Source organism: Euleptes europaea, chromosome 4, assembly GCF_029931775.1.
Source record: "Euleptes europaea isolate rEulEur1 chromosome 4, rEulEur1.hap1, whole genome shotgun sequence".
NCBI lineage: Eukaryota > Metazoa > Chordata > Lepidosauria > Squamata > Sphaerodactylidae > Euleptes > Euleptes europaea.
In genome coordinates this window covers 10,470,831-10,495,323 of record NC_079315.1, presented here as the reverse complement: position 1 = coordinate 10,495,323, position 24,493 = coordinate 10,470,831, and the positions used below count along the sequence as shown (strand labels likewise).

Genomic DNA, 24,493 nt, shown 5'->3' with positions numbered 1-24,493 from the left:
TTGAGGCAGCTGGAGTTCCCGTACAGTTGAAAACATCCTTTGGTTATCAAGTCTCGAGAACACAGAGAGGCTACCAGCCTTCACATCTTTCCAGTGCAGTCGGTGTTCAATCACAGAGTGGGAAAACACGTCCAATGTTAAGGCACTGCGTTTCCCGAAATGCATGTACAAACATTGGCCAATCACCGGGAAGGGAAAGGAGTCATATTTTTGTCGCCAGGTGAATAGTCAGTTCATAGGTGACCATGACGATAGCTGCGTTGGGGATCTGGCGGATCAGGTGGGCCGGAAGCCCCCGGTAAAGAGCCGAGGGACCCTCTTCTTTGACCACAAGCTGCAGGGTTTGTATGAAAGAGAGGTAACGGGAACCCTCCTCTCGTAGCCGTGTCCGGATGACTTCTAGAGAGAAGGAAACGAAGAAGAGTTGGTTTTTATATGCCAACTTTCTCTACCACTTAAGGAAGACTCAAACCGGTTTACAATCACCTTCCCTTCCCCGCCTCACAACAGACACCCTGTGAGGTAGGTGAGGCTGAGAGTGCTCTAAGAGAGCTGTGACTAGCCCAAGGTTACCCAGTTGGCTTCACTTGTAGGAGTGGGGAAACCAACCCAGTTCACCAGATTAGTGTCCACCGCTCATGTGGAGGAGTGGGGAATCAAACCCGGTTCTCCAGATTAGAGTCCACCACTCCAAACCAGGGGCTTAACTGCTACACCACGCTGGCTGGTGGGAGGGGGAGATTAGACTGAACTTTCAAAGTTATGGGAAAGATGGCCCACTTCCAGAGAGGTCCCTCAGCCCTGGCTGGATGAATGTGGAAGAAACAACTGAACTTCGAGCAGCTCACCATGTGGGTAGGCGATGCACGAGGCACAGGTTTTTGAGACAGCAGCTGCTCCCATCAGCCCAAAGAAGTCCTGGCTGTTGGGTGTGAAGTTGAGGGATGGAGACAAGAAAGGCCGATGTTCCCTCAGCCGTTGCTTCAGCGCCTCGTAGATAACAAAATGCATGACTGTTTCGGAGACTCCGGCATACGAGGCCGAAATCCCACGGTAAAAGCCTCGCAGGCCCTCCGTGTGGTAAACCCGCATGGCGCATTGAAGAGCACTACCACGTACCTCCCCTCTGGCCCTGCAGAAGACAGAACAAGAGCATTTAGGAACATTCCTCCTTGACTTGGCCAAGAACAAAAGTTTGTGCGTATTGTGCAGTAAGGGGGGAACCCAAATCACAAGCCTACTGGACACAAGGTCCAGGCCCAGAAAACACCTTTGTGGATTTTGTTCTTGTTTTGCAAATGTTATTCTGTGTAATTGATTCCATTGGGTGGGGGGGACAGCAAGGAGCTATACAGGGCACTGAAGCCCTGCCTTCCCATCACTGGAAACCTTAGGGCGCTTTTACACATGCTGAATAATGCACTTTCAATCCGCTTTCAACACACTTTAATGCTCGCTTGCAAGTGAATATTGCTATTTCACACAGTAAAATCCAGCTGCAAAGTGGATTGAAAGTGCATTATTCGGCATGTATGAAAGCACCCTTAGTCAGTGGTCATTCATGCAGGGGAAATTTGTGTTTCGTGTGCTGCACCGTTTTCTGCTCCGAATTCTCAACCATCATATGCATGAGGGCTCCCCCCTCCCTCCAGAAGTACCTTGTGATCAGTTTTGCATCCCCAGTGAATTACAGAGCTTCCGAGTCCCTCCCCCATGAAAATGCAGCCTTGTTGCACTTTACTTGGAGGGGGCGGGTCAGCTCTTAAAGGGGCTGCATGTGCTTTTGCTGGGTATTCCTCCCCACCTTTCTTAAACAGCTCCCTGCTGGGAGCTGCCTTCCAACCTTTGCAGCCTTCTTCAGTGTCTCCCTGCGCATTTCATGAAGGTTTAACTCCCTCTTTTGTGCTTTGCTTTGAGGGAAAGAGTTGGATGGGAGTGACAGACACGTGGGAGGGAGAAGCCAAAATGGGCATGGGTAGAGAAACCCAAAGTTAAGAGCTATGCATGGAAACGGGGAATTTGCATTGCTCTTGCCTCAAAGCAGTATTTAAATTCGTCCTAAAACAGGATCCTAGAACTGCGGGGGAACAACGAGGCTAGAGTGAAGTCACGTCTGAAGGTCGGTAAAATCATGAATAATGCAAAGGGAGCCTCGAAGCAGTCCTACTCAGGCTCTAAAAACTGTGCAGGCATCTGGCAAAATGTTAAACTTTTCTTCAGGAGAAAGGAAGGGTGGGAAAGAACGGAAGGAAAGGCCAAACTCCTTAGGCAACTGAATTCTGTGCTTGGGACCCCAGTGTTGTACTTTCATGGAATGGAGGGATATGCACATCCTTGCAAACAGCCCGCCTCCCACTTATGCTGCTTTCCCACAAGGTCTGCAACCTGACAAGGAGGCCCCTCTATGGGTGCCTCAGGAGGTAAAGGCCCGACTTCCCTTACCTGGCTTCCAGCTGCATTCTGGTCTTCACCAGCCAGATGGGGTTGGTCAAGGTGGCCGAAGTGACTCCTGCCAGAAGGAGGGGGAAGAGGAGGTCAAAGGTCTCTCTGTGAATTTTTGTAGCTAATGGTTAATGCAAGACTGAAGGGCTCATTCTGGGATTCTCTGCCAATAAAAACCAGGGCACCATCTAGCCAAAGCTACACCTTTTCACATCCAACTGGTGATCTCATCTAAGAACTAAACTACACGAAACTTTTCGCCACATATATAAAAAAACTAATGCTCTGCTACCAGCTGCAGCTCCCCAACAGCAAAGCCACAAATCTTCACACAGGCAGTTTACTTCCTTATTCCTTTAAGATGTATATAAAATTGTATTGATTCCTTTGTATGTCCATATTGCCCTATTTATAAGGCTCAGTGTGCAATGTGTGAAGCAGCCTGCAGAAAACTCAGTGCGATATATAGGAAGAGAGGGTATTTACCTGCACAGGCTGCTGAGAGCATGTGAACTTTCTTGGACTCAGGCACGAGAACCATGTTGAGTTTCTCCTTCGCCCCTGAATATGCAGCAAAATAAATGGCCCTATAAGAGGAGCAGAAACAGTGTATCATTAGCCCAGGAGTCGGAATTGTACTGTATATTTTTTATTTCTTTGTTTGTCTAAATTATATTTTTGTGTGTCTTTGGAAGCTGCCGAGGGGAGAAAAGCAGGATTAAAAAATAGCTGAATAAATTATGTGGGCCCATTTCTTACAGTAGAATCACAGAGTTGGAAGGGACCACCAGGGTCACCTAGTCCAACCCCCTGCACAATGTAGGACATTCACAACTACCTCCCCGACACACACACACCTAGTGACCCTTAGGGGTTTAAGAACATAAGAAAGGCCGTGCTGGATCGGACCAAGGTCCATCAAGTCCAGCATTATGTTCACACAGTGGCAAATCAGGTGTTGGGGGAGAAAGTAGTTGTGAATTCCCACAGATGCAGTGAAGGGAAAGAGTCTCAAAGCCATTTAAGCCAGCGTGGTGTAGTGGTTAAAGTGTCGGACTAAGATCTGGGAAACCCAGGTTCGAATCCTCACTGCCATCAAAACTTGCTGGGTGACCGTGGGCCAGTCACACACTCTCCACCTCGACCCTGGCAAGAATTAAGATGGGAGACCTCCGAGGAATACCAGGGGCGTGACGCAGAAGCAGGCAATGGCAAACCACCTCGGAACGTCTCTTGCCTAGAAAACCCTACGGGGTCGAGATAAATCAGCGGTGACTTGACAGCAAAAATAACAGCAACCAAGAGAAATTACCAGGACATAACCCAGTTATTATGCACAATCCCACCTTGACCACTGGATGTCAGTAAAACCCAAAGGTCATGGATACCTTGGCTTGGTTCTTTTTCTACGAGATGCTCTTACCTTTGGGGAAGAGGGACCTTGATTTTGGCGAGAACCCCTGTGAAAGCTACACGTGGGGAATTAGGCAAGGGAATCCGTCTTTATTAGGCATGCTTACCTGGAAGGAGCAACTCCAACGAGATTAGGCCCCAAGCCTCGGAAGAGAGAGCGGATTCCTTCTTTCTCAAGAATGGTTCTATGGACGGAGGAAACAGATCAGAAGGGAAAGGGCCAGAAGACATACCTGCATTTCTATCCACAGTCTATCTTCTAATTTTCATTTCTCTCTCCTCTCCTCTTAGCAGACATAAAGGTAAAAGCCTGCTAGGGCTGTTGTGAGGATAAAATGGAGGAGGCGAGAGCAAAGCCAGTCACCCTGATCTTCTGGGAGGGAGGGTTGCCAGCCTCCAGGTGGTAGTAATCACAAACGGCTACAAGTGCTAATTGGAAGTTATAGCAACTCAAAGCAAAAGCACCAGTAAATATTGTAAGCACCAGTAAAGACCAGACATAATGCGATGGAAATCCGGTATAATTCCATTTCATGCGATATTTTCTCAAGCTTCATAAGTCCTTCATTGCATCATTTCATGAAGGGATATACCTTCCTTATACGCATGGACGGCAAAGTAAGACGTCTCATGCGTATAAGGAAGGTATATCCCTTCATGAAATGATGCAATGAAAGACTTATGTCTGGTCTTTGCTGCCTAAATTATTGCCTAAATTATTGCATTTGCACTTTATGGACTCATAAGAACTGAGCAACTGTGCCTGATATTTATTCATCTGTAACGCTTTGCGCTTTCACATTGGGTCTTTTTAAGACCATCTTGTATATTATTGTGGTGTTTTGCTCAATTTGGGTTGTGCTTATTAGAACCATTTTGAATATATATTTTCTAAGAGCAATAACTTGTTGTTACTATTTTGCTTGAACAATATTTACTGGTGCTTTTGCTTTGAGTTGCTATAGCCTCCAGGTGGTAGCTAGAGATCTCCCACTATTACAACTGATCTCCAGCCAACAGAGATCAGTTCACCTGGAGAAAATGGCGGCTTTAAAAGGTGGACTCTATGGCATTATACACCATTGAAGTCCCTCCCCTCCCCAAACCCTGCCCCCCTCAGGCTCCACCCCCACAATCTCCAGGTATTTCCCAATCTGGAGCTGGCAACCCTAGAGGGAGAATGGGGTAAAAATGAGACAGGTCTCCACATGACTTCCATGATTAATGTGATCCTCCAAGGAGAATGTGATCTTCCTAGGGGAAGTCAAGAGTATTCCTTACCCATTCTTAAAATGAGCATAAACAATATAGATGTAGGACTGACAACCTCCAAGCGGGGAATGAAGATCTCCAGGAATTACAATGGAACTCCAAACTCCACAGATGAGTTCCCCATGGAGAAAATGGCTGCTTTGGAGGGTGGAATCTATGGCATTATACTCCACTGAGGTCCCTTCCCTGCCCAAACCCCAGACTCCCCAGGTGGGATTTGCTGCCAGAGAATGTAGTGATAGCCATAGACATAGCCAGCTTTAAAAGGGGATTAGACAGATTCATGGAGGAGAGGTCTATCAGTGGCTACTAGCCATGGTGACTAAAGGGAAGGTCCATGTCCAGAGGCAGGAAACCTCTGCAGACCAGTGCCAGAGGCAACATCAGGGGAAGGCCTCAGCCTCTAAGTCCTCCAGAGGAACTGGTTGGCCACTACGTGAGACAGGATGCTGGACTAGATGGACCACTGGTCTGATCCAGCAGGGCTCCTCTTATGTTCTTAAGTTGCTCTCCCAAATCTCGAGCTGGCAACCCTAGAAGTAAGGTGCCTTCCTGAATGCCTACTTGTAGAATCCTTGTGTAAGGTAATGAATGCCAGCTCTGTGTTGCCACACATGAACACATGAAGCTGCCTTCTACTGAACCAGACCCTCGGTCCATCATAGTCAGAGTTGTCTACTCAGACTGGCAGCAGCTCTCCAGGGTCTCAGGCAGAGGTCTTTCACATCACCTACTTGCCTGGTCCATTGAACTGGAGATGCCGGGGATTGAACCTGGGACCTTCTGCATGCCAAACAGATGCTCTACCACTGAGCCACGGCCCCTCCACCATTTGCCCTCCTCAGGCTTTCTTACTCGAATTGCTCAGACTCCAGCCTTTCCCCCCAGCCGTGTGTTCCTTAATGGCTGTGTCCCTACATGAATTGTCTCTTCCTCACTCACCTCAGAAGCTCAAGTGCTCCTACTGAAGGGAGACATGGGCGGATCAGTGCCCCGTTCACTCCCTGCAGCTGTACCGCAGGTAGGTAAAGGGGCCGCAGGGACAACGAGGAGGACTGCAGGCGGGTCTTCACCACTTCCAAGGGGCAGGTCAAAATGGCGCCCACCGTGCCACCGATTCTGGGAAGAGAAAGAGGAGACGTTGCGTCACAGCCTGCTTAGTTGAGTTTCAGAGATTACCATCAGGACTGTTATCGTCGTCGTCGTAGTAGAAGGAGGAGGAGGAGGAGGACCTTACTGTACTCACTCCACCGCTACTCCAAAGGGAAATAACAGGTTGGATCCAGACTCAGTTTTCTGCTCAGGAAAGGTCCCAAAGATAGGACATTTTGTCAAAGATAGGACATTTTGGAGGACTTTCATTCATAGGGTCACCATGAGTCGGAAGCGACTTGACGGCACTTAACACACACACACAAGGTCTCAACATTCATAGAATCATAGAGTTGGAAGGGACCACCAGAAGATGGCCAAGATGCCCTCCCTCTCATCATCTGCCTAAGGTCACAGAATCAGTATTGCTGACAGATGGCCATCTAACCTCTTCTTAAAATCCTCCAGGGAAGGAGAGCTTACCACCTCCCGAGGAAGCATGTTCCACTGAGGAACCGCTCTAACTGTTAGAAATTTCTTCCTAATGTCTAGATGGAAACTCTTTTGATTTAATTTCAACCCGTTGGTTCTGGTCCAACCTTCTGGGGCGACAGAAAACAACTCGGCACCATCCTCAATATGACAGCCCTTCAAGTACTTGAACATGGTTCTCATATCCCCTCTCAGTCTTCACCTCTTCAGGCTAAACATACCCAGCTTCTTCAACCTTTCCTCATAGGACTTGGTCTCCAGACCCCTCACCAGCTTTGTTGCCCTCCTCTGGACACGTTCCAGCTTGTCTACATCTTTTTTAAATTGTGGTGCCCAAATCTGTACTCAGTACTCTAGATGAGGTCTAACCAGAGTGAAGTAAAGCGATACCATCACTTTGCGTGATCTGGACACTATACTTCTGTTGATGCAGCCCAAGACTGCATTTGTCTTTTTAGCTACCGCATCACACTGCTGACTCATGTTCAGTGTTTGGTCTACTAAGACCCCAAGATCCTTTTCACACACACTACTGCTCAGACAAGTCTCCCCCATCCTATAATTATGCATTTGATTTTTCCTACCTAAATGCAGAACTTTACATTTGTCTTTGTTGAAGTGCATTTTATTAGTTCTAGCCCACTTCTCCAGCCTGTCAAGATCATCCTGCATCTTGGCTCTGTCTTCTACCGTATTTGCTACCCCTCCCAATTTAGTATCATCTGCATATTTAATAAGCATCCCCTCTATTCCTTCATCCAAATCATTTACAAAGATGTTGAACAACACAGGGCCCAGCACAGATCCCTGAGGAACTCCACTAGTCACTTGTCTCCAAGTGGATGAGGAACCATTAACTAGCACTCTTTGGGTACAATCTGTCAACCAGTTGCAGATCCACCTAACAATAATAGGATCGAAACCACATTTTCCCAATTTGTCAACTAGAATACTATGTGGAACCTTATCAAAAGTCTTACTGAAATCTAGATAATTCCCACCTCCCCCTCCCTCCCTCCCACCCACAGACCACTTATCTCCCTGAGATGCTGCTCCAGGGGAACAGGGTCCCTCAGGAACAGCATGAGGAGCAAATTGGGGTCTGCAACAGGAAGAGAGAAGAACAGTTGGTTTTTACACCCTGCTTTTCTCTACCTTTTAAGGAGTCTCAATCTGGTTTACAACCGCCTTCCCTTCCTCTCCCACAACTGGCACCTTGTGAGGTAGGCGTGGCTCAGAGTTCTCTGAGAGAGCTGAGACTAGCCCAAGGTCACCCAGCTGGCTTCTTGTGTAGGAGTGGGGAAACCAACCCAGTTCACCAGATTAGCAACTGCCACTCATGTGGAGGCGTGGGGAATCAAACCCGGTTCTCCAGATTAGAGTCCATCACTCCTAACCACTACACAACGCTGGCTTAGAGTAGACCTTTCTGTCTGCAGAAGGCACCTGTTCAGAGACAGCGGCCTCCAATCGTCTTGACCCCCTTTGATATCTGGCTTGGAACCGCCCAGTGTTTTGTGTGGAAGCTTTCAGCATTGAGCCGAGAGGAAAGGCGGCGTATAAATATTTTAATAAATAAATTCTAAAAAAAATTGATTTGGCCTGAGCCCTGCCCCCTTCCATGGCAGCTATTTTGTGTTGTTGCTCAGCACTCCTTCTGAACACTCTAGAAGCGCCCGCAAGCTCGACAAGTTTCGGGACCACTGGGCTAGCCGCTCTTCAGAAGCAGAAGGAGGAAGGGATTCTTCCACTGGCCTACTTTCACCAATTTCAGCCCTCTTGAAGCAAACCTTAAATAAAATAAATACAGCTGTAACTTTCTCCCACCAAGGATAATCCTGCGGCACTCTTTCCGTGACTGCTAGGGTTGCCAGGTCCCTCTTCGCCGCCGGTGGGAGGTTTTTGGGACGGAGCTTGAGGAGGGCAGGGTTTGGGGAGGGGAGGGACTTCAACACCATAGAGTCCAATGGCCAAAGTGGCCATTTTCTCCAGGCAAATTGATCTCTATCGGATGGAGATCAGTTGTAATAGCGGGAGATCTCTGGCTACCACCTGGAGGTTGGCAACCCTAATGACTACTGACCTTGAGATGGAGGACAGATAAGTCACTTGCCACAGCGCTGCTGACTCAGTTCAGGTCAACTTCGAGACTGACCCCTTTTAACTAAATTGTAACAGAGATTTCTGCCTGTTCAGGACTATTACAGCAATTCAATTGATTGCATAAACCGGGAGTTGTGCGTAACCAGATCAGAACTAATGTGGGGCAACCGCTCCCGCCCCCCCACCTGCCCTCCCCATTTCTCCCTAGCAGTGCGTAGCTGCTTAGATGTGCGTCATACACACACACACTCCAGGGTCGCAACTGATTAACATGGTGACAGCCGGTCTCCGATGTGTTCCCAGCAGAGATGCCCGAAGATCTAAAGTCCAGCAGGAGTCGATGGGGTCCAACCGTCATGGACTTTGCATTTCATTATGAGTGATTCCCTAGGAGACCAAAGGACGGAGCCTTTTTGGGCAGTCTGGAAAGGGTCCCCAGGTCCCAACCTTCACCTTCTTCTAAGGTTGCCAACATCCAGGTGATGAAAAAAAGAACTTGTGCGGTACTACTAGTGGTTTATGAAAAATCACAGCCGCCATGGCCAACCCAATTCTATTAGATAAATAGGTAAACCAATCAATCAATAAATCTATAATCAACAAACAGCTATCAATAATGCAGCATGTGTGTGTATATCTCTGTTCATTAATCACACAAGCAATAATATATCAATACAAAAAATCATAACTAAGTGCACCTAACTGAGACTAGAGACACCAAAACGGCAAGCCACTTTTACATATTACATCTGTCCAACATAACCACTTAATACATCAAAATGAAGTCAGTTCTGGCAAAACTCATCAAGGTGAGATCAGTTCATCCAGGTGATGCCTGGAGATCTCCCTCTATTACAACTGATCTCCAGATGACAGAGATCAGTTCCCCTGGAGAAAATGGCTGCACCGGGAGGTGGACTCTATGGCATTAGATCCCGCTGAGGTCCCTCCCCAAACCCCACCACCCCCTAGCACCAACTCCCCAAATCTCCAGGTATTTCCCAACCCAGAGCTGGCAACCCCACCTTCTCCCCACCCCACATAACAGACATGGCTGAGTTCCTCAGCCTGCTCTTGAAAAGATGCTTCAGTTGTTATAATTCTGGCACTCAAAGGGTACATCTAAGGGGAGATTTCACTATCCACAATCCTCCTGATATGCACAGCCGCCATTGGAGGTTTCCCATCTAAATACTTACCAGGGTCGACCCTGCTTAGTTTCTGAGATCTGACAAGATCAGGCTAGCCTGGGCTCTCCAGTTCGGGGCTACAAAGGGTCTAGGGGGGAGAAAATGGGGTATACGCCTCACAACGAGGCTAAAGCCTGAGGGAACCTATGGGGCAGAGGGTGGTGGGGATGGGAAAATCATCAAAGAAAGCCAAAGGACATAGAGGAAGATGCAGAGAGATACCGACAGTGCTGTATTTCTCATAGTGATGTAAAACAAGCTGCTAATTTTTTTGGGGGTGCAATTTTTAGCACAGCTATCTGTCTAACCCAGTGGTTCTCAAACTTTTCGGGCCACCGTCCCCTTGGTTCCACAAACTCAACCCCAGCGCCCTGACCCTATCCTATAAAGAGCATTATTCAAAATAGGGAATTGCATGACGCACTAAAGAAGATAATAACAATACAATTTCAAAACAGTAACAATTAATTGGACATCTATTCAAAATCGAATCAAAACTTTCTTAGTTGAAATTGATTCAACAAAACTGATGAACTTGATCCAGTGGTACCAGCTCTTCAAAGTCTGGGGGGGAAATTCTGATAGTTTCCACCAAATCTGCCAGCGTGGTGCCATAGCGTGATCTATTGTAAACTGGTGAACAACACAGTTGAAGGGGCTCACCTCTAGCGCTCCCCTGCTGCCCCCTTGCCTCTTAGTGCCCCCCTAGGTAATCCCACCGCCCCCCCAGGGGGTGGTACTGCCCACTTTGGGAACCACTGGTCTAACCCCTTCTTTCATGTTATTGTGTCAGGCAGTTTCATCACCAGAAGCTGCACAGGGGGAGACCAAAGGTCCTTCAGTGAATTGGGCCAGAAACTCAGCTCTTGCATAACCCACTACGCCGATTGCACAAATATTCACCTACGCAAGCAATGCTGTGGGCTGCGGGAGGGGGGATGATTGCCATCCAGGGGAACTGATCTCTGCAGTCTGGAGATCAGTGGTAACTCCAGGAAAATCCCAGGGCCCACCGGGAGGTTGCCAACTCCATCTTACTATCCCTCTGTCTAGAACCTGTTTTCTTTTTTTAACAGGACAGAGGGACAGTTTTCCCTCAAGGCTGTAAATATTTTTTAAAAGCACCATGGAAACTGTTTCTAGTGGATACAGCGATTCGTTTTAGTATGCACAGCAGAAAAAGCCACCCAGTTATTTCTCTTTCTGTTCCAAGCGCCTGTTCCCTGAGAAACAATGAAAGATCCTTCCTTCTCCTTGCAGAATTTAGATTGGAGAAAATGGGGGAGACCCCAGCCCGGCTCTTAAGCTCTCTCACTGTCGTCTACCTCTGGCAGCTCACAGATGAAAGTGGACTGGACCCCTTTTCCATGTAGGCTGAAGTGGGTACCCTCCACTCCACCGCCACCTCCTGGCTTTGTTGACGGACAACTTGACACCTGTCAATCTTACAGGAGAGCTCCCCCTTCCCATTCGATCGATTTATTCGTACCGTACGAAGCAGAGCCAAAAACAGAGAGATGTTCCTGCGTGACGTCTGTTTAATGCTGTCCTCCCGGACGTCAAAGCAGCCTTGTGTATTTGTGCTCCGAAAACATTGTAAACTAGACAGGCACAAAGGGAGGGGATGTGGCTCAGTAGTAGAGCATCTGCTTGGCATGCAGAAGGTCATAAGAAAGGCCATGCTGGATCAGACCAAGGTCCATCAAGTCCAGCCGTCGGTTCACACAGTGGCCAACCAGGGGCCTCTAGGAAGCCGACAAGCAAGACAGCTGCAGCAGCACCATCCTGCCTGTGCTCCACAGTACTGCATATAATAGGCATGCTCCTCTGATCCTGGAGGGAATATGTATGCATCGTGACTGGTATCCATTTTGACTAGTAGCCATGGATAGCCCTCTCCTCCATGAACATGTCCACTCCCCTCTTCAAGCCTTCCAAGTTGGCAGCCATCACCACATCCTGGGGCATGGAGTTCCACAGTTTAACTATGCGTTGTGTGAAGAAAGACTTATTTTTATCTGTTTTGTATCCCAAGTTCAATCCCCGGTATCTCCAGTTAAAGGGACAAGGCAAGTAGGTGATGTAAAAGACCTCAGCCTGAGACCCTGCAAAGCCTCTGGCAGTCTGAGTAGACAATACTGACTTGGATGGACCAAGGCTCTGATTCAGTATAAGGCAGCTTCATGTGTTCATTGTGAATGCTGTCTTGAGTCACTCCTGATTATGATCCTATGAATAGTATCCCGGAAGAGCAAAGGTACGGTCCTGCTAACACGCACTGAGCCACAAGGTCAGGAAACACAAAGCACAGCTCACTCCAAATCTCCAAGGAACCTCTGCCGTTGATATTAGAATGAAATGACCCCAATGACTAATTTAGTGCTGTATGTACCTTGGGCCAATCACAGTTCTCCCAGAACTCTCTCAAACCACCTCCAAACATCTCTTGCCTTGAAAACCCTAGGTGGTCGCCATAAGTCAGCTGTGTATGGTTGCCAGCTCCAGGTTTGGAAATACCTGGAGATTTGGGGGGTGGAGCCTGAGGAGGGCGGGGTTTGAGGAGGGGAGAAACTTCTGTGGAGTATAATGCCCCAGGGTCAACCTTCCAAAGCAGCCATTTTCTCCAGGTGAACTGATCTCTGGTCACCTGGAGGCCAGTTATAATAGCAGGAGATCTCCGGGACCACCTGGAGGTTGGCAACCCTACAGCTGTGACTTGATCGCACTTTCCACCACATGTACCATCACACACACATACAAAGCTAGAGTTCTGCGCCCGGGCAATCCAAATCTTGTGTCGAGCAAGCCTGGATTCTGCAGCTAGCATTGTGTGTGTTAAGTGCCGTCAAGTTGCTTCCGACTCATGGCGACCCTATGAATGAAAGTCCTCCAAAATGTCCTATCTTTGACAGCCTTGCTCAGATCTTGCAAATTGAAGGCCGTGGCTTCCTTTATTGAGTCCATCCATCTCTTGTTGGGTCTTCCTCTTTTCCTGCTGCCCTCCACTTTTCCTAGCATGACTGTCTTTTCCAGCTAGCACACATTATGCAAATTTACATACTTTCTCTTATTTGCTAATGTTAGATAATTTATTCTGGCTTGAGAGCTCTGAGGAGGGAAAACTAACACTACAGAGCAGGGAAGACTCACCTCCCACCATGCGCACACACCTCTGAAAATTTAATACAGCCATATGTGTGAGAGAGCCAGCGTGGTGTAGTAGTTAAGAGCGGTGGACTCTGATCTGGAGAACCGGGTTCGATTCCCCACTCCCCCACATGAGCGGCGGAGGCTAATCTGGTGAACCGGGTTGGTTTCCCCTCTCCTACACACGAAGTCTGCTTGGTGACCTTGGGCTAGTCACAGTTCTCTCTGAACTCTCTCAGCCCCACCTGCCTCACAGGGTGTCTGTTGTGGGGAGGGGAAGGGGATTGTAAGCCGGTTTGATTCTTCCTTAAGTGGTAGAGAAAGTTGGCATAGAAAAACCAACTCCTCCTCCTATGTTTTCACCATGCACCTCAGAGCACCCGCTCAGAGCCATGAGGTCTAGTCCCTTGCTCTTTTAACTAGCTGAGAGGTTCATAAAGCCGAATTGCACACCCAGTGCCGCAACTTGTGTGGAATTGTGAGATAAGCATGACCCTCATCTTACTTTTCCCCCTAATATGAAAAGGAACACGAATATTTCTGTGGAGAATCTGGGGCCAGACAAGAGCTTTGAATAAGTTCCTTTCCTGACTACAGATGTTGGAAATGGCACCCAGCTCCACTCCAGCCCTGCAATGACTAACCAGAGGGAGCTTTGCTATGGGCCTGGGTTTCCTGGCTACAGATGTCAGAAACTGAACCCAGCTCCACTCCAGGCCTGAAATGACTAATTAGAGAGAGATGTGGCCCTGGGTTTCCTGACTACAGATGGCAGAAACTGAACCCAACACATGAACACATGAAACCGCCTTATACTGAATCAGACCCTTGATCCATCGAAGTCAGTATCGTCTACTCAGACCGGCAGCGGCTCTCCAGGATCTCTCCCATCACCTACTCACCTAGTCCCTTTAACTGGGGGTGCTAGGGATTGAACCTGGGACCTTCCGCGTGCCAAGCAGACCTTGTACCACTGAGCCATGGCCCTCCCCTAATATTTGAACACACGAAGCTGCCTTCTACTGAATCAGACCCTTGGTCCATCCAAGTCAGTATTGTCTAATCAGACCCGCAGCGGCTCTCCAGGGTCTCAGGCAGGGGTCTTTCCCATCACCTACTCGCCTAGTCCCTTTAACTGGGGATGCCGGAGATTGAACCTGAGACCTGGTGCATGCCAAGCAGATGCTCTAGCACTGAGTCACGGCCCCTTCTCAGTTGATTTACCCTTAGGGTATGGAAGGATCTCCAGGGCCTCAGGCAGGGGTCTTTCCCATCACCTACTCGCCTAGTCCCTTTAACGGGATGCCAGGGATTGAACCTGGGACCTTCTGCACGCCAAGCAGACCCTCTACCACTGAGCCATGGCCCTCCCCTAATATTTGAACACATGAAGCTGCCTTCTACTGAATCAGACCCTTGGTCCATCCAAGTCAGTCTTGTCTACTCAGACCCGCAGCAGCTCTCCAGGGTCTCAGGCAGGGGTCTTTCCCATCACCTACTCGCCTAGTCCCTTTAACTGGGGATGCTGGGGATTGAACCTGAGACCTGGTGCATGCCAAGCAGATGCTCTAGCACTGAGTCACGGCCCCTTCTCAGTTGATTTACCCTTAGGGTATGGAAGGATCTCCAGGGTCTCAGGCAGGGGTCTTTCCCATCACCTACTCTCCTAGTCCCTTGAACTGGGGATGCCGGGGATTGAACCTGAGACCTGGTGCATGCCAAGCAGATGCTCTGCCACTGAGTCACGGCCCCTTCTCAGTTGATTTACCCTTAGGGTATGGAAGGATCTCCAGGGCCTCAGGCAGGAGTCTTTCCCATCACCTACTCGCCTAGTCCCTTGAACTGGGGATGCCGGGGATTGAACCTGAGACCTGGTGCATGCCAAGCAGATGCTCTAGCACTGAGTCACGGCACCTTCTCAGTTGATTTACCCTTAGGGTATGGAAGGATCTCCAGGGCCTCAGGCAGGGGTCTTTCCCATCACCTACTCGCCTAGTCCCTTGAACTGGGGATGCCGGGGATTGAACCTGAGACCTGGTGCATGCCAAGCAGATGCTCTAGCACTGAGTCACGGCCCCTTCTCAGTTGATTCACCCTTAGGGTATGGAAGGATCTCCAGGGCCTCAGGCAGGGGTCTTTCCCATCACCTACTCGCCTAGTCCCTTTAACTGGGGATGCCGGGGATTGAACCTGAGACCTGGTGCATGCCAAGCAGATGCTCTAGCACTGAGTCACGGCACCTTCTCAGTTGATTTACCCTTAGGGTATGGAAGGATCTCCAGGGCCTCAGGCAGGGGTCTTTCCCATCACCTACTCGCCTAGTCCCTTGAACTGGGGATGCCGGGGATTGAACCTGAGACCTGGTGCATGCCAAGCAGATGCTCTAGCACTGAGTCACGGCCCCTTCTCAGTTGATTTACCCTTAGGGTATGGAAGGATCTCCAGGGTCTCAGGCAGGGGTCTTTCCCATCACCTACTCGCCTAGTCCCTTGAACTGGGGATGCCGGGGATTGAACCTGAGACCTGGTGCATGCCAAGCAGATGCTCTGCCACTGAGTCACGGCCCCTTCTCAGTTGATTCACCCTTAGGGTATGGAAGGATCTCCAGGGCCTCAGGCAGGGGTCTTTCCCATCACCTACTCGCCTAGTCCCTTTAACTGGGGATGCCGGGGATTGAACCTGAGACCTGATGCATGCCAAGCAGATGCTCTAGCACTGAGTCACAGCCCCTTCTCAGTTGATTTACCCTTAGGGTATGGAAGGATCTCCAGGGCCTCAGGCAGGGGTCTTTCCCATCACCTACTCGCCTAGTCCCTTGAACTGGGGATGCCGGGGATTGAACCTGAGACCTGGTGCATGCCAAGCAGATGCTCTAGCACTGAGTCACGGCCCCTTCTCAGTTGATTTACCCTTAGGGTATGGAAGGATCTCCAGGGCCTCAGGCAGGGGTCTTTCCCATCACCTACTCGCCTAGTCCCTTTAACTGGGGATGCCGGGGATTGAACCTGAGACCTGATGCATGCCAAGCAGATGCTCTAGCACTGAGTCACAGCCCCTTCTCAGTTGATTCACCCTTAGGGTATGGAAGGATCTCCAGGGCCTCAGGCAGGGGTCTTTCCCATCACCTACTCGCCTAGTCCCTTGAACTGGGGATGCCGGGGATTGAACCTGAGACCTGGTGCATGCCAAGCAGATGCTCTAGCACTGAGTCACGGCCCCTTCTCAGTTGTTTCACCCTTAGGGTATGGAAGGATCTCCAGGGTCTCAGGCAGGGGTCTTTCCCATCACCTACTCGCCTAGTCCCTTTAATGGGATGCCAGGGATTGAACCTGGGACCTTCCGCACGCCAAGCAGACCCTCTACCACTGAGCTATGGCCCTCCCCTAATATTTGAACACATGAAGCCGCCTTCTACTGAATCAGACCCTTGGTCCATCCAAGTCAGTCTTGTCTGCTCAGACCAGCAGCGGCTCTCCAGGGTCTCAGGCAGAGGTCTTTCCCATCACCTACTCGCCTAGTCCCTTTAACTGGGGATGCCGGGGATTGAACCTGAGACCTGATGCATGCCAAGCAGATGCTCTAGCACTGAGTCACGGCCCCTTCTCAGTTGATTCACCCTTAGGGTGTGGAAGGATCTCCAGGGTCTCAGGCAGGGGTCTTTCCCATCACCTACTCGCCTAGTCCCTTGAACTGGGGATGCTGGAGATTGAACCTGGGACCTGGTGCATGCCAAGCAGATGCTCTAGCACTGAGTCACGGCCCCTTCTCAGTTGATTTACCCTTAGGGTATGGAAGTTGATTTACCCTTAGGGTATGGAAGGATCTCCAGGGTCTCAGGCAGGGGTCTTTCTCATCACCTACTCGCCTAGTCCCTTGAACTGGGGATGCCGGGGATTGAACCTGAGACCTGGTGCATGCCAAGCAGATGCTCTAGCACTGAGTCACGGCCCCTTCTCAGTTGATTTACCCTTAGGGTATGGAAGGATCTCCAGGGTCTCAGGCAGAGGTCTTTCACATCACCTACTCGCCTAGTCCCTTTAACTGCAAATGCCGGGGGACTGAACCTGGGACCTTCTGCATGTCAAGCAGAGGCTCTCCCATTGAGCCATGGCCCCTTCTGTTGATTTACCCTTAGGGTATGGAAGGATCTCCAGGGCCTCAGGCAGGGGTCTTTCCCATCACCTACTCGCCTAGTCCCTTGAACTGGGGATGCCGGGGATTGAACCTGGGCCCTCCGGCACGCCAAGCAGAGGCTCTAGCTCCAGATCCGCTCCAGTCCTGCAATGACTAAACGGAGAAAGCCCTAGCGTGGATCTGGGCCGGGGTTCCCGGACTGCACGTGGCAGAACCGGAACCCAGATCCGTCCAGCCCTGCAGAGCCGAGACTCACCCGCCGGCCGCGAGGTGCAGCGCCGTGCTCCGGCCGGCCATCCCTCCGGCGCCTCGCAGCTCCGCGCCCGCCGCCCTGTCCCCCCTGCAGATGCTGCGGCTCGTTGCGCAGCCAGCTCTCCGCCCCAGCTCGCTCGGCCGTCGGGGGACGGGCCGGAGGAGGCGGGGGCGAGCCAGGCGCCTCCTCCCCGCCCGGGTTCGAGCCTCCGCTCCGCCAAGATTGGCCAGGCGTATGGGGATAAACTGGCAAAAATGGATTTGACCATATTAGTTAATGACTTATAGAAATAAGTTTAACTTTTTTTTTTCCACTTTACTGTTAATAATGTAATTTTCAAACGGTGGTTCCCAACCTTTTTTTGACCAGGGACCACTAGGACCTTTTTGATCAGTGCAGGGACCCCCAGGTTCAAAATAAAAATTCCGGGAGTTTGAAAATAAACTTTAATCATAACTGTTAGTTAAACATTAAACTTAGAATAATATTTGAATATATATATTTTATAATAGAGAACTTTTAATTGAAAATATTAATTTATTATGGGTTCATAACTTTGTTTTGCGGAACTTAATTTAGTTCTTGCGGACCCCTGGGGGTCCACGGAACCCTGGTTGGGAACCAGTGGTCTAGACCAGTGGTTCCCAACCTTTTTTTGACCAGGGACCACTAGGACTTTTTGGTTCGGTGCAGGGACCCCAAGGTTCAGGATAAAAATTCTGAGAATTTGAAAATAAACTTTAACCATAACTGTTAGTTAAACATTACACTTAGAATAATATTTGAATAGATTTTTATAATAGAGAACTTTTAATTGAAAATATTAATTTATTATGGGTTTATAACTTTGTTTCGCGGACCTTCATTTAGTTCTCGCGGACCCCCGGTTGGGAACCAGTGGTCTAGACACTTCTCCGGAAGCCTGGTGATGGGTCACTTTTTGGGTGGGTGGTGGGTCAAAAGGATATTATGAATTTTGTAATTTTGATTATATTAAGTAGATGATATAATTGATATTCTTTTGTATTTTCTTTTATTATTGTATTTGTTTGTTTTGTTTTATGTGATTATGTTATTAAAAATATATATATAAAAAAGAGGGGCCCAGGCTCAAGGCCCTTGGCACCCCCCCCCCAATAGGAACACACGAAGCTGCCTTCTACCGAACCAGACCCTGGGTCCATCCAATGACCGCACTTTGTATTCCCAGCGATGTATTAAGAGTTTGAAAATGTTATTTTAAAAAAATCGCTTTAAAAGGGTTTTTGGAGACCACGGCTTATAAGTGGTTGGACGACGTCTTCACAACTAAAGGGGCCAAACAAAGTGCAAACAGCGGGGGTTACCACACTTGTATTCCCAGCGATGTATTAAGAGTTTGGAAATGTTATTTAAAAAATCGCTTGAAAAGGGTTTTTTGGATACCACAGCTTATAAAGGGTTGGAAGACATCTTCACAGCTAAAGGGGCCAAACAAAGGGCGAACAGCGGGGGTTACCGCACTTGTATTCCCAGCGATGTATTAAGAGTTTGAAAACGTTATAAAAAATACGTTTCGCACTTTCTATGTATTCCCATCGATGTATTAAGAGTTTGAAAACGTTATAAAAAATACTGTTCGCACTTTGTTTGGCCCCTTTAGCTGTGAAGACGTCTTCCAACCATTTATAAGCCGTGGTATCCAAAAACCCTTTTAAAGCCATGTTTTTTATAACATTTTCAAACTCTTGATACATCACTGGGAATATCTAATGCGGTAACAGAATTTTTTATAAAGTTTTCAAACTCTTAATACATTGGTGGGAATACATAGAAAGTGCGAACAGTATTTTTTATAACGTTTTCAAACTCTTAACATTTTCAAACCCTTCTCAGGAGGGGGCAGTGTGGGATAGTGGAGTGGTTTGCATATACTCATTCTGCCATTGCCAGATTTGCTAGGTGTCTGTGGGTCAACCTCCCTCACTGCCAACCTATCCTGCAGGGTTGTTGTTAAGGTCGCCAACTTCCCAACCTGAGGAATTCCTGGAGTTTTGGGGGCGGTGCCTAGAGAGGGGAAATTTGGAGAGAGGTTTCACCTAGAATCTATGGTGTCTGTCCTCAGAAGGTGCCATTTCCTCCAGGGGAATTGAGAGCCAGCGTGATGTAGTGGTTATGAGGGGTGGTTTGGAGCTGTGGACTCTGATCTGGAGAACCGGGTTTGATTCCCCGCTCCTCCATATGAGTGGCGGATGCTAATCTGGTGAACTGGGTTGGTTTCCCCACTCCTACACATGAAGCCAGCTGGGTGACCTTGGGCTAGTCACAGCTCTCTCAGCCTCACCTACCTCACAGGGTGTCCGTTGTGTGAAAGGGAAGGTGATTGTAAGCCGGTTTGATACTCCCTTAAGTGGTAGAGAAAGTCAGCATACAAAAACCAACTCTTCTTCTTTCCATTTCTTTTGCATCTTATCTTTCAAGGCATCTGCATTTATTTAGATAATCTATCCCGCTCTACAGGGGTGGATTGGGAGACCAAAATGGCTTTGGGAAAGGACTCCTCCACCACCACCACGATGGAGGGAAGAGGAAAGAAGAGCAGGCGGCCCTACCGGGATTTTACCCAGCAGCCTTAATGTCAAGTCTTTCCCAGCCCCTCTACCACAAAGCTTGGTGACTTTTCGATTTGTTCCCAGAAAAGGTGCAAAACCCCATGTATATAGAGTAATATAATAGACTTTAATATGAATACAGCAACGCTTATGCAAAAAATCAGCACACAGTGAATAGAGCTGTGGTTCCCAAACTTTTCAGGCCACTGCTCCCTTGGTTCCACAAACTCAACCCGAGCGCCCCCTGCCCTATCCTATAAAAAGCATTATCCAAAATAAGGGTTTGCATGACTCACTAAAGAAGATAATAAAATTTCAAAACAGAAACAAGTAATTGCACATGTATTCAAAACCAAATTAAAACTTTTCAGTTGAAATTTATTCAACAAAACTGACAAACTTGATCCAGCGGTACCAGCTCTTCAAAGTCTGGGGGGAAATTCTGATAGTTTCCACCAAATTTGCCAGGATGGAGCCACAGCTTGATCTATTGTAAACTAGTGAACAACACAGTTGCAGAGGCCCGCCTCTAGCACCCCCCTGCGGCCCCCTTGCCTCTTAGTGCCCCCCTAGGTAATCCCACCGCCCCCCAGGGGGTGGTACTGCCCACTTTGGGAACCACTGGAATAGAGCAACCATCAGTCTCAACTGCGATGCCGCACACACCCACAGGAAGGCAGCTGTCATCTTTGATGGGACTGAAACAGCCTTCCAGGTACTGACCCAGTTCAGCTCCTGAGATATTTTAATCCAAGTCTTTTGCACTCTTTTTCAAGCCCGACGTTTTCATCTGGGAGGGGGAGGGAGCAGGCACAGTTTTTTTTGGCATGGCTGGCAGAGCTGCGGAGCAGGATGTCCAGGCCCCAGGAATTGGCCAGCCCCCAACTGGAACCAGGGCCAGGAGTGAACTGGCCTCAGCACCTTTCTTGGCCACTGTCCTTGCGATCAGAGGAAGGATGCCACTGAGGCGGGGCTGAGCAGTCCCGGCTGTTCCAGCTAGGGTCGCCAACCTCCAGGCGGCGACTGGAGAGCTCCTGCTATTACAACTGATCTCCAGCCGATAGAAATCAGTTCCCCAGGAGAAAACAGCTGCTTTGGCAATTGCACTCTATGGCACTGAAGTCCCTCCCCTCTCCAAACCCTGCCCTCCTCAGGCTCTGTTTCCACAATCTCCAGGTATTTCCCAACCAAGAGCTGGCAACTCTAGATCCAGCACAGCCAAACGGTGGTCTCTCCAGACAGGGCATCCCCCTGCCTCTGTGGGCCTCGCTCTCTCTCATTGCTGGGGGCTGGTTGCTTCGAAGGAACAGGGAGCTCCCAGGCACCTGCAACTCTTGCTAGGAGGAGCCTCCACCTTAGTGGGAGGAGTCATGGGAAGAGAAGGAACCGCTCCTAAAAACACCGTTGTCCTCACCCGGCAACCAAGATGTCCACATTGTCCCATTGCCCTGTATGTTGAAGAACAAGATCAAGTCCTTGAAGGGCTGTCACACAGAGGGATGGGGCTGAGTTGTTTTTTGTTGCCCCAGACACGTTGACACAGACAAGTTGCATCACCCCCCGGGGGTGGCTATTAAAAAACAGCTCGGAATTGCAAGAAAATCGGCGGGGCGCCCAGGCTCGCCGCCCCTGACCTCCGGGACCAAAGCTCGGCGCTCTGCCTGGCTCTCTCTGCGAGTTAGTGCAAAGATCCCCGCCCTTTGATCGGGGGCGCATTTTTGCACGCCCCTTCCTCCGTGCCAGCCCGCAGACCTACGGGAATCGCAGCCCCTTCATCCCCTCGTCTAGAGGCATCCACGATAGGTCACTCACTCCCCTCCGCTGATATAGATACGTTGTACCACCCCCTCGGGGATGGTTATTAAAAACAGCTCGGAATTCCACAAAAATCGGCGGGGGCCCCAAGCTCGCCGCCCCTGACCCCCATGCCAAAGCTCGGCGCTCTGCCGGCCTCCCTCCGTGAGTTGGTGCGACCATTCCACCCTGCAGGGCTGTCGTGCTTTTTAAAAAAAACCACACATGCGGGCAAAAAACAGCGGGCCCCATTCGGTCTCTCTCAGGGGTGGGTTGGGGTGTCTGTGTGAGTATTTTGCTGGCATGGCTTAGCGCCGCTAGCCTCTCTTTTTCCACATGAGGGGTGCTTTTTGCGCCCTAATTCTTCTGTGCCGGGCCGCAGGCCCTCAGGGGTAACAGATCCGGCACCCCCTTGCCCGGACGCACGCGGCGATAGGTGACAAGCGACACCCCCGCTGACACAAGCATGGCACAGGTTACAACACCCTACTCGTCAGGGCCTATAAAAAAGAACACCTCGTGCTCAAGTAGGAAGTTAATAAACAAAACAAAGCACTGATGGCACAATGTGTATGTAATGAAATTTCCTTTTATCTATATGATAAATATAATAACGTTCAACTCTACCCGACACTCTGTAACATTTACAGAACATGAAATACACAATTGGCGAGGTGGCTGCAATCCGGAGGCAGTCGGCTACTCCTAAGAGAGCACAAAAATCCGGAACGGATTTCGGGATTTAAGTAGCTCAAACGATGTGTAAGCTTCTTCCAGATTGAAGTATACTGTGGAGAGTCTAGTTCATTCTCATAAGCCGCATGAAAAGATGGGAATTACTTTATCCCGAGATGGGAGACCGGTAAGACCCATTTCGCTGTGGCTTTATCCATCGGGAAAGTAGCAGCATGAGATGGCGCCTATCTCATTGCTGAAAAGCTTGTAGCATACAGATTGTAGGATGACCCGGTGCTTGCACAGGGGACCTTTACCTTTTTTTTTACTTGTTAGAAAAGTCTCTGTTAAATGCTTTGCATTCTTTTTCTTCCTTTAAATGGTGACACTGGTACCTAGTGAGACATAAAAGTGTCTCTATCTCCAACGGCCAGCCCCACATGAACCCTCTCGCCTCCCTTTGGGCCAAGGGAATCTGAGCTGCAAACTCTCCTATCGACTCACAGAATTGAGGCCAGAGGCTCTACTTGGCTTCATCAAGGGGAATCCCTCCCTTTCCCTGCTGGAGAAGGAGAAGGCTTTCCCCAGCACCTCCTCTCATTGGGTTCACAGAACTGATCTAATTTGGACAGTTACCAATATTTTAGTTAACTTTTAAAATGTACTAGTTCTATCCTTTAACAATGTAAACCTTTGGTTCTGGATTGCATTTATTTGCATTTGCAACACCCCCAGGGAAGGCAAATTATTTTGGGGGGATTCCACCACCCGACTTCTGCTCTCTGGTTCTCCTCCCTCCCCTCCCTCCAGCACAGTCCTGGACTTACCTGGAAGGCCTCTCGGAGGCCTTCTGCATCCTGGACCTCCCCAAAGAGGTCCAGGTGGAAGAAGGCATAGTCACCATTGGTCATGTTCTGAGCATGCACCAGGCGCATGATCTGCTGCCATGTCTCCAGGGGCCCATAGATGTAGACCACTGAGGAGAAACCACACCAGCCAGAGGAGGGAGTGTCAGACACCAGCAAGGAATGGCGGTAGGGAGGACGGGCAGCGAGAGGCAATGCGCTCATCAGGCTTGACCTGAGATGCTGTCTGAGGAGATGATGCCATTAAGAAAATGTCCATAATTAATTGCATCTATGAAAAAAATAGTGAGCAATGGATTTGGCTGAAAGAGCAACTAAAGCATCTCCACCACCATAAAGATGGGGGCATGGGAAATTAAGGGCCGTAAGGAGCCACCAATGTGAGCAAGGAAAAATGAATGAAGCCAAGAAACAGCTTGAGGCAAGAAGGAAAATGAGAAGTCTCCATTGCACGGTGCAAGGCTGTGCAATTAAACAACTGCAGTTCAAACCCCAAAATGTCCACACAGCAGGTCTGGAAAAAGATGGGAAGACAGCACGGAAAACATTGGAATGCAATGGGCTGGCAGTGAAATCTTGCAGTTTGTTAGTAATAAACACCCAACATGGAGGACCAAGGGCTGAACCTTCATAGATGTGACTTCATTTTACTAGCAGGTCTTTTCTTGGTCTGGCTTGAATTTATTGCCCACCTTTTCATTTGAAGATCCAAATTCAGGTATTACAAGAGTAAGGAAAACCTTTCCTATGTTCTGTTGTTTCTGGGTTATTTATAAGGGGCTGCAAGAGGATGCTGGTTTCCTGTTGCTTCCGTGTAAAAATCAAGGTGGTTCAGCCGGATCCATTTCATGTGGACCCGACTGGAACTCATGACTGCCTTCCAGTGTAGTGGGAATGTCACTTTCTCACCTTTGTATGGCTTCCTGCCTTTCCTTAGCCCTTTTGTTTGGTTATAGCAGGGTTTCAAGAGGACTGCCTCAAATGCCTTTTCTACCAAGCCTTCCCAGTCTTCTCTCGTGACTTCTGGCC

General features: G+C 49.1%; 1 protein-coding gene across 1 annotated transcript; it reads right to left on the bottom strand.

The window, feature by feature from the left end:
* Window positions 1–191: 191 nt before the first annotated feature.
* Window positions 192–23,668, bottom strand: LOC130476463 (solute carrier family 25 member 36-A-like). Its single transcript, XM_056848407.1, has 8 exons — window positions 23,426–23,668; window positions 17,542–17,783; window positions 6,070–6,246; window positions 3,963–4,040; window positions 2,929–3,029; window positions 2,443–2,509; window positions 849–1,132; window positions 192–399 (listed from the first exon to the last, which is right to left on the bottom strand). The coding sequence occupies exons 1-8, from the start codon at window positions 23,666–23,668 to the stop codon at window positions 203–205; spliced, it is 1,389 nt and encodes a 462-aa protein (XP_056704385.1). The 3' UTR covers window positions 192–202.
* Window positions 23,669–24,493: the final 825 nt, after the last annotated feature.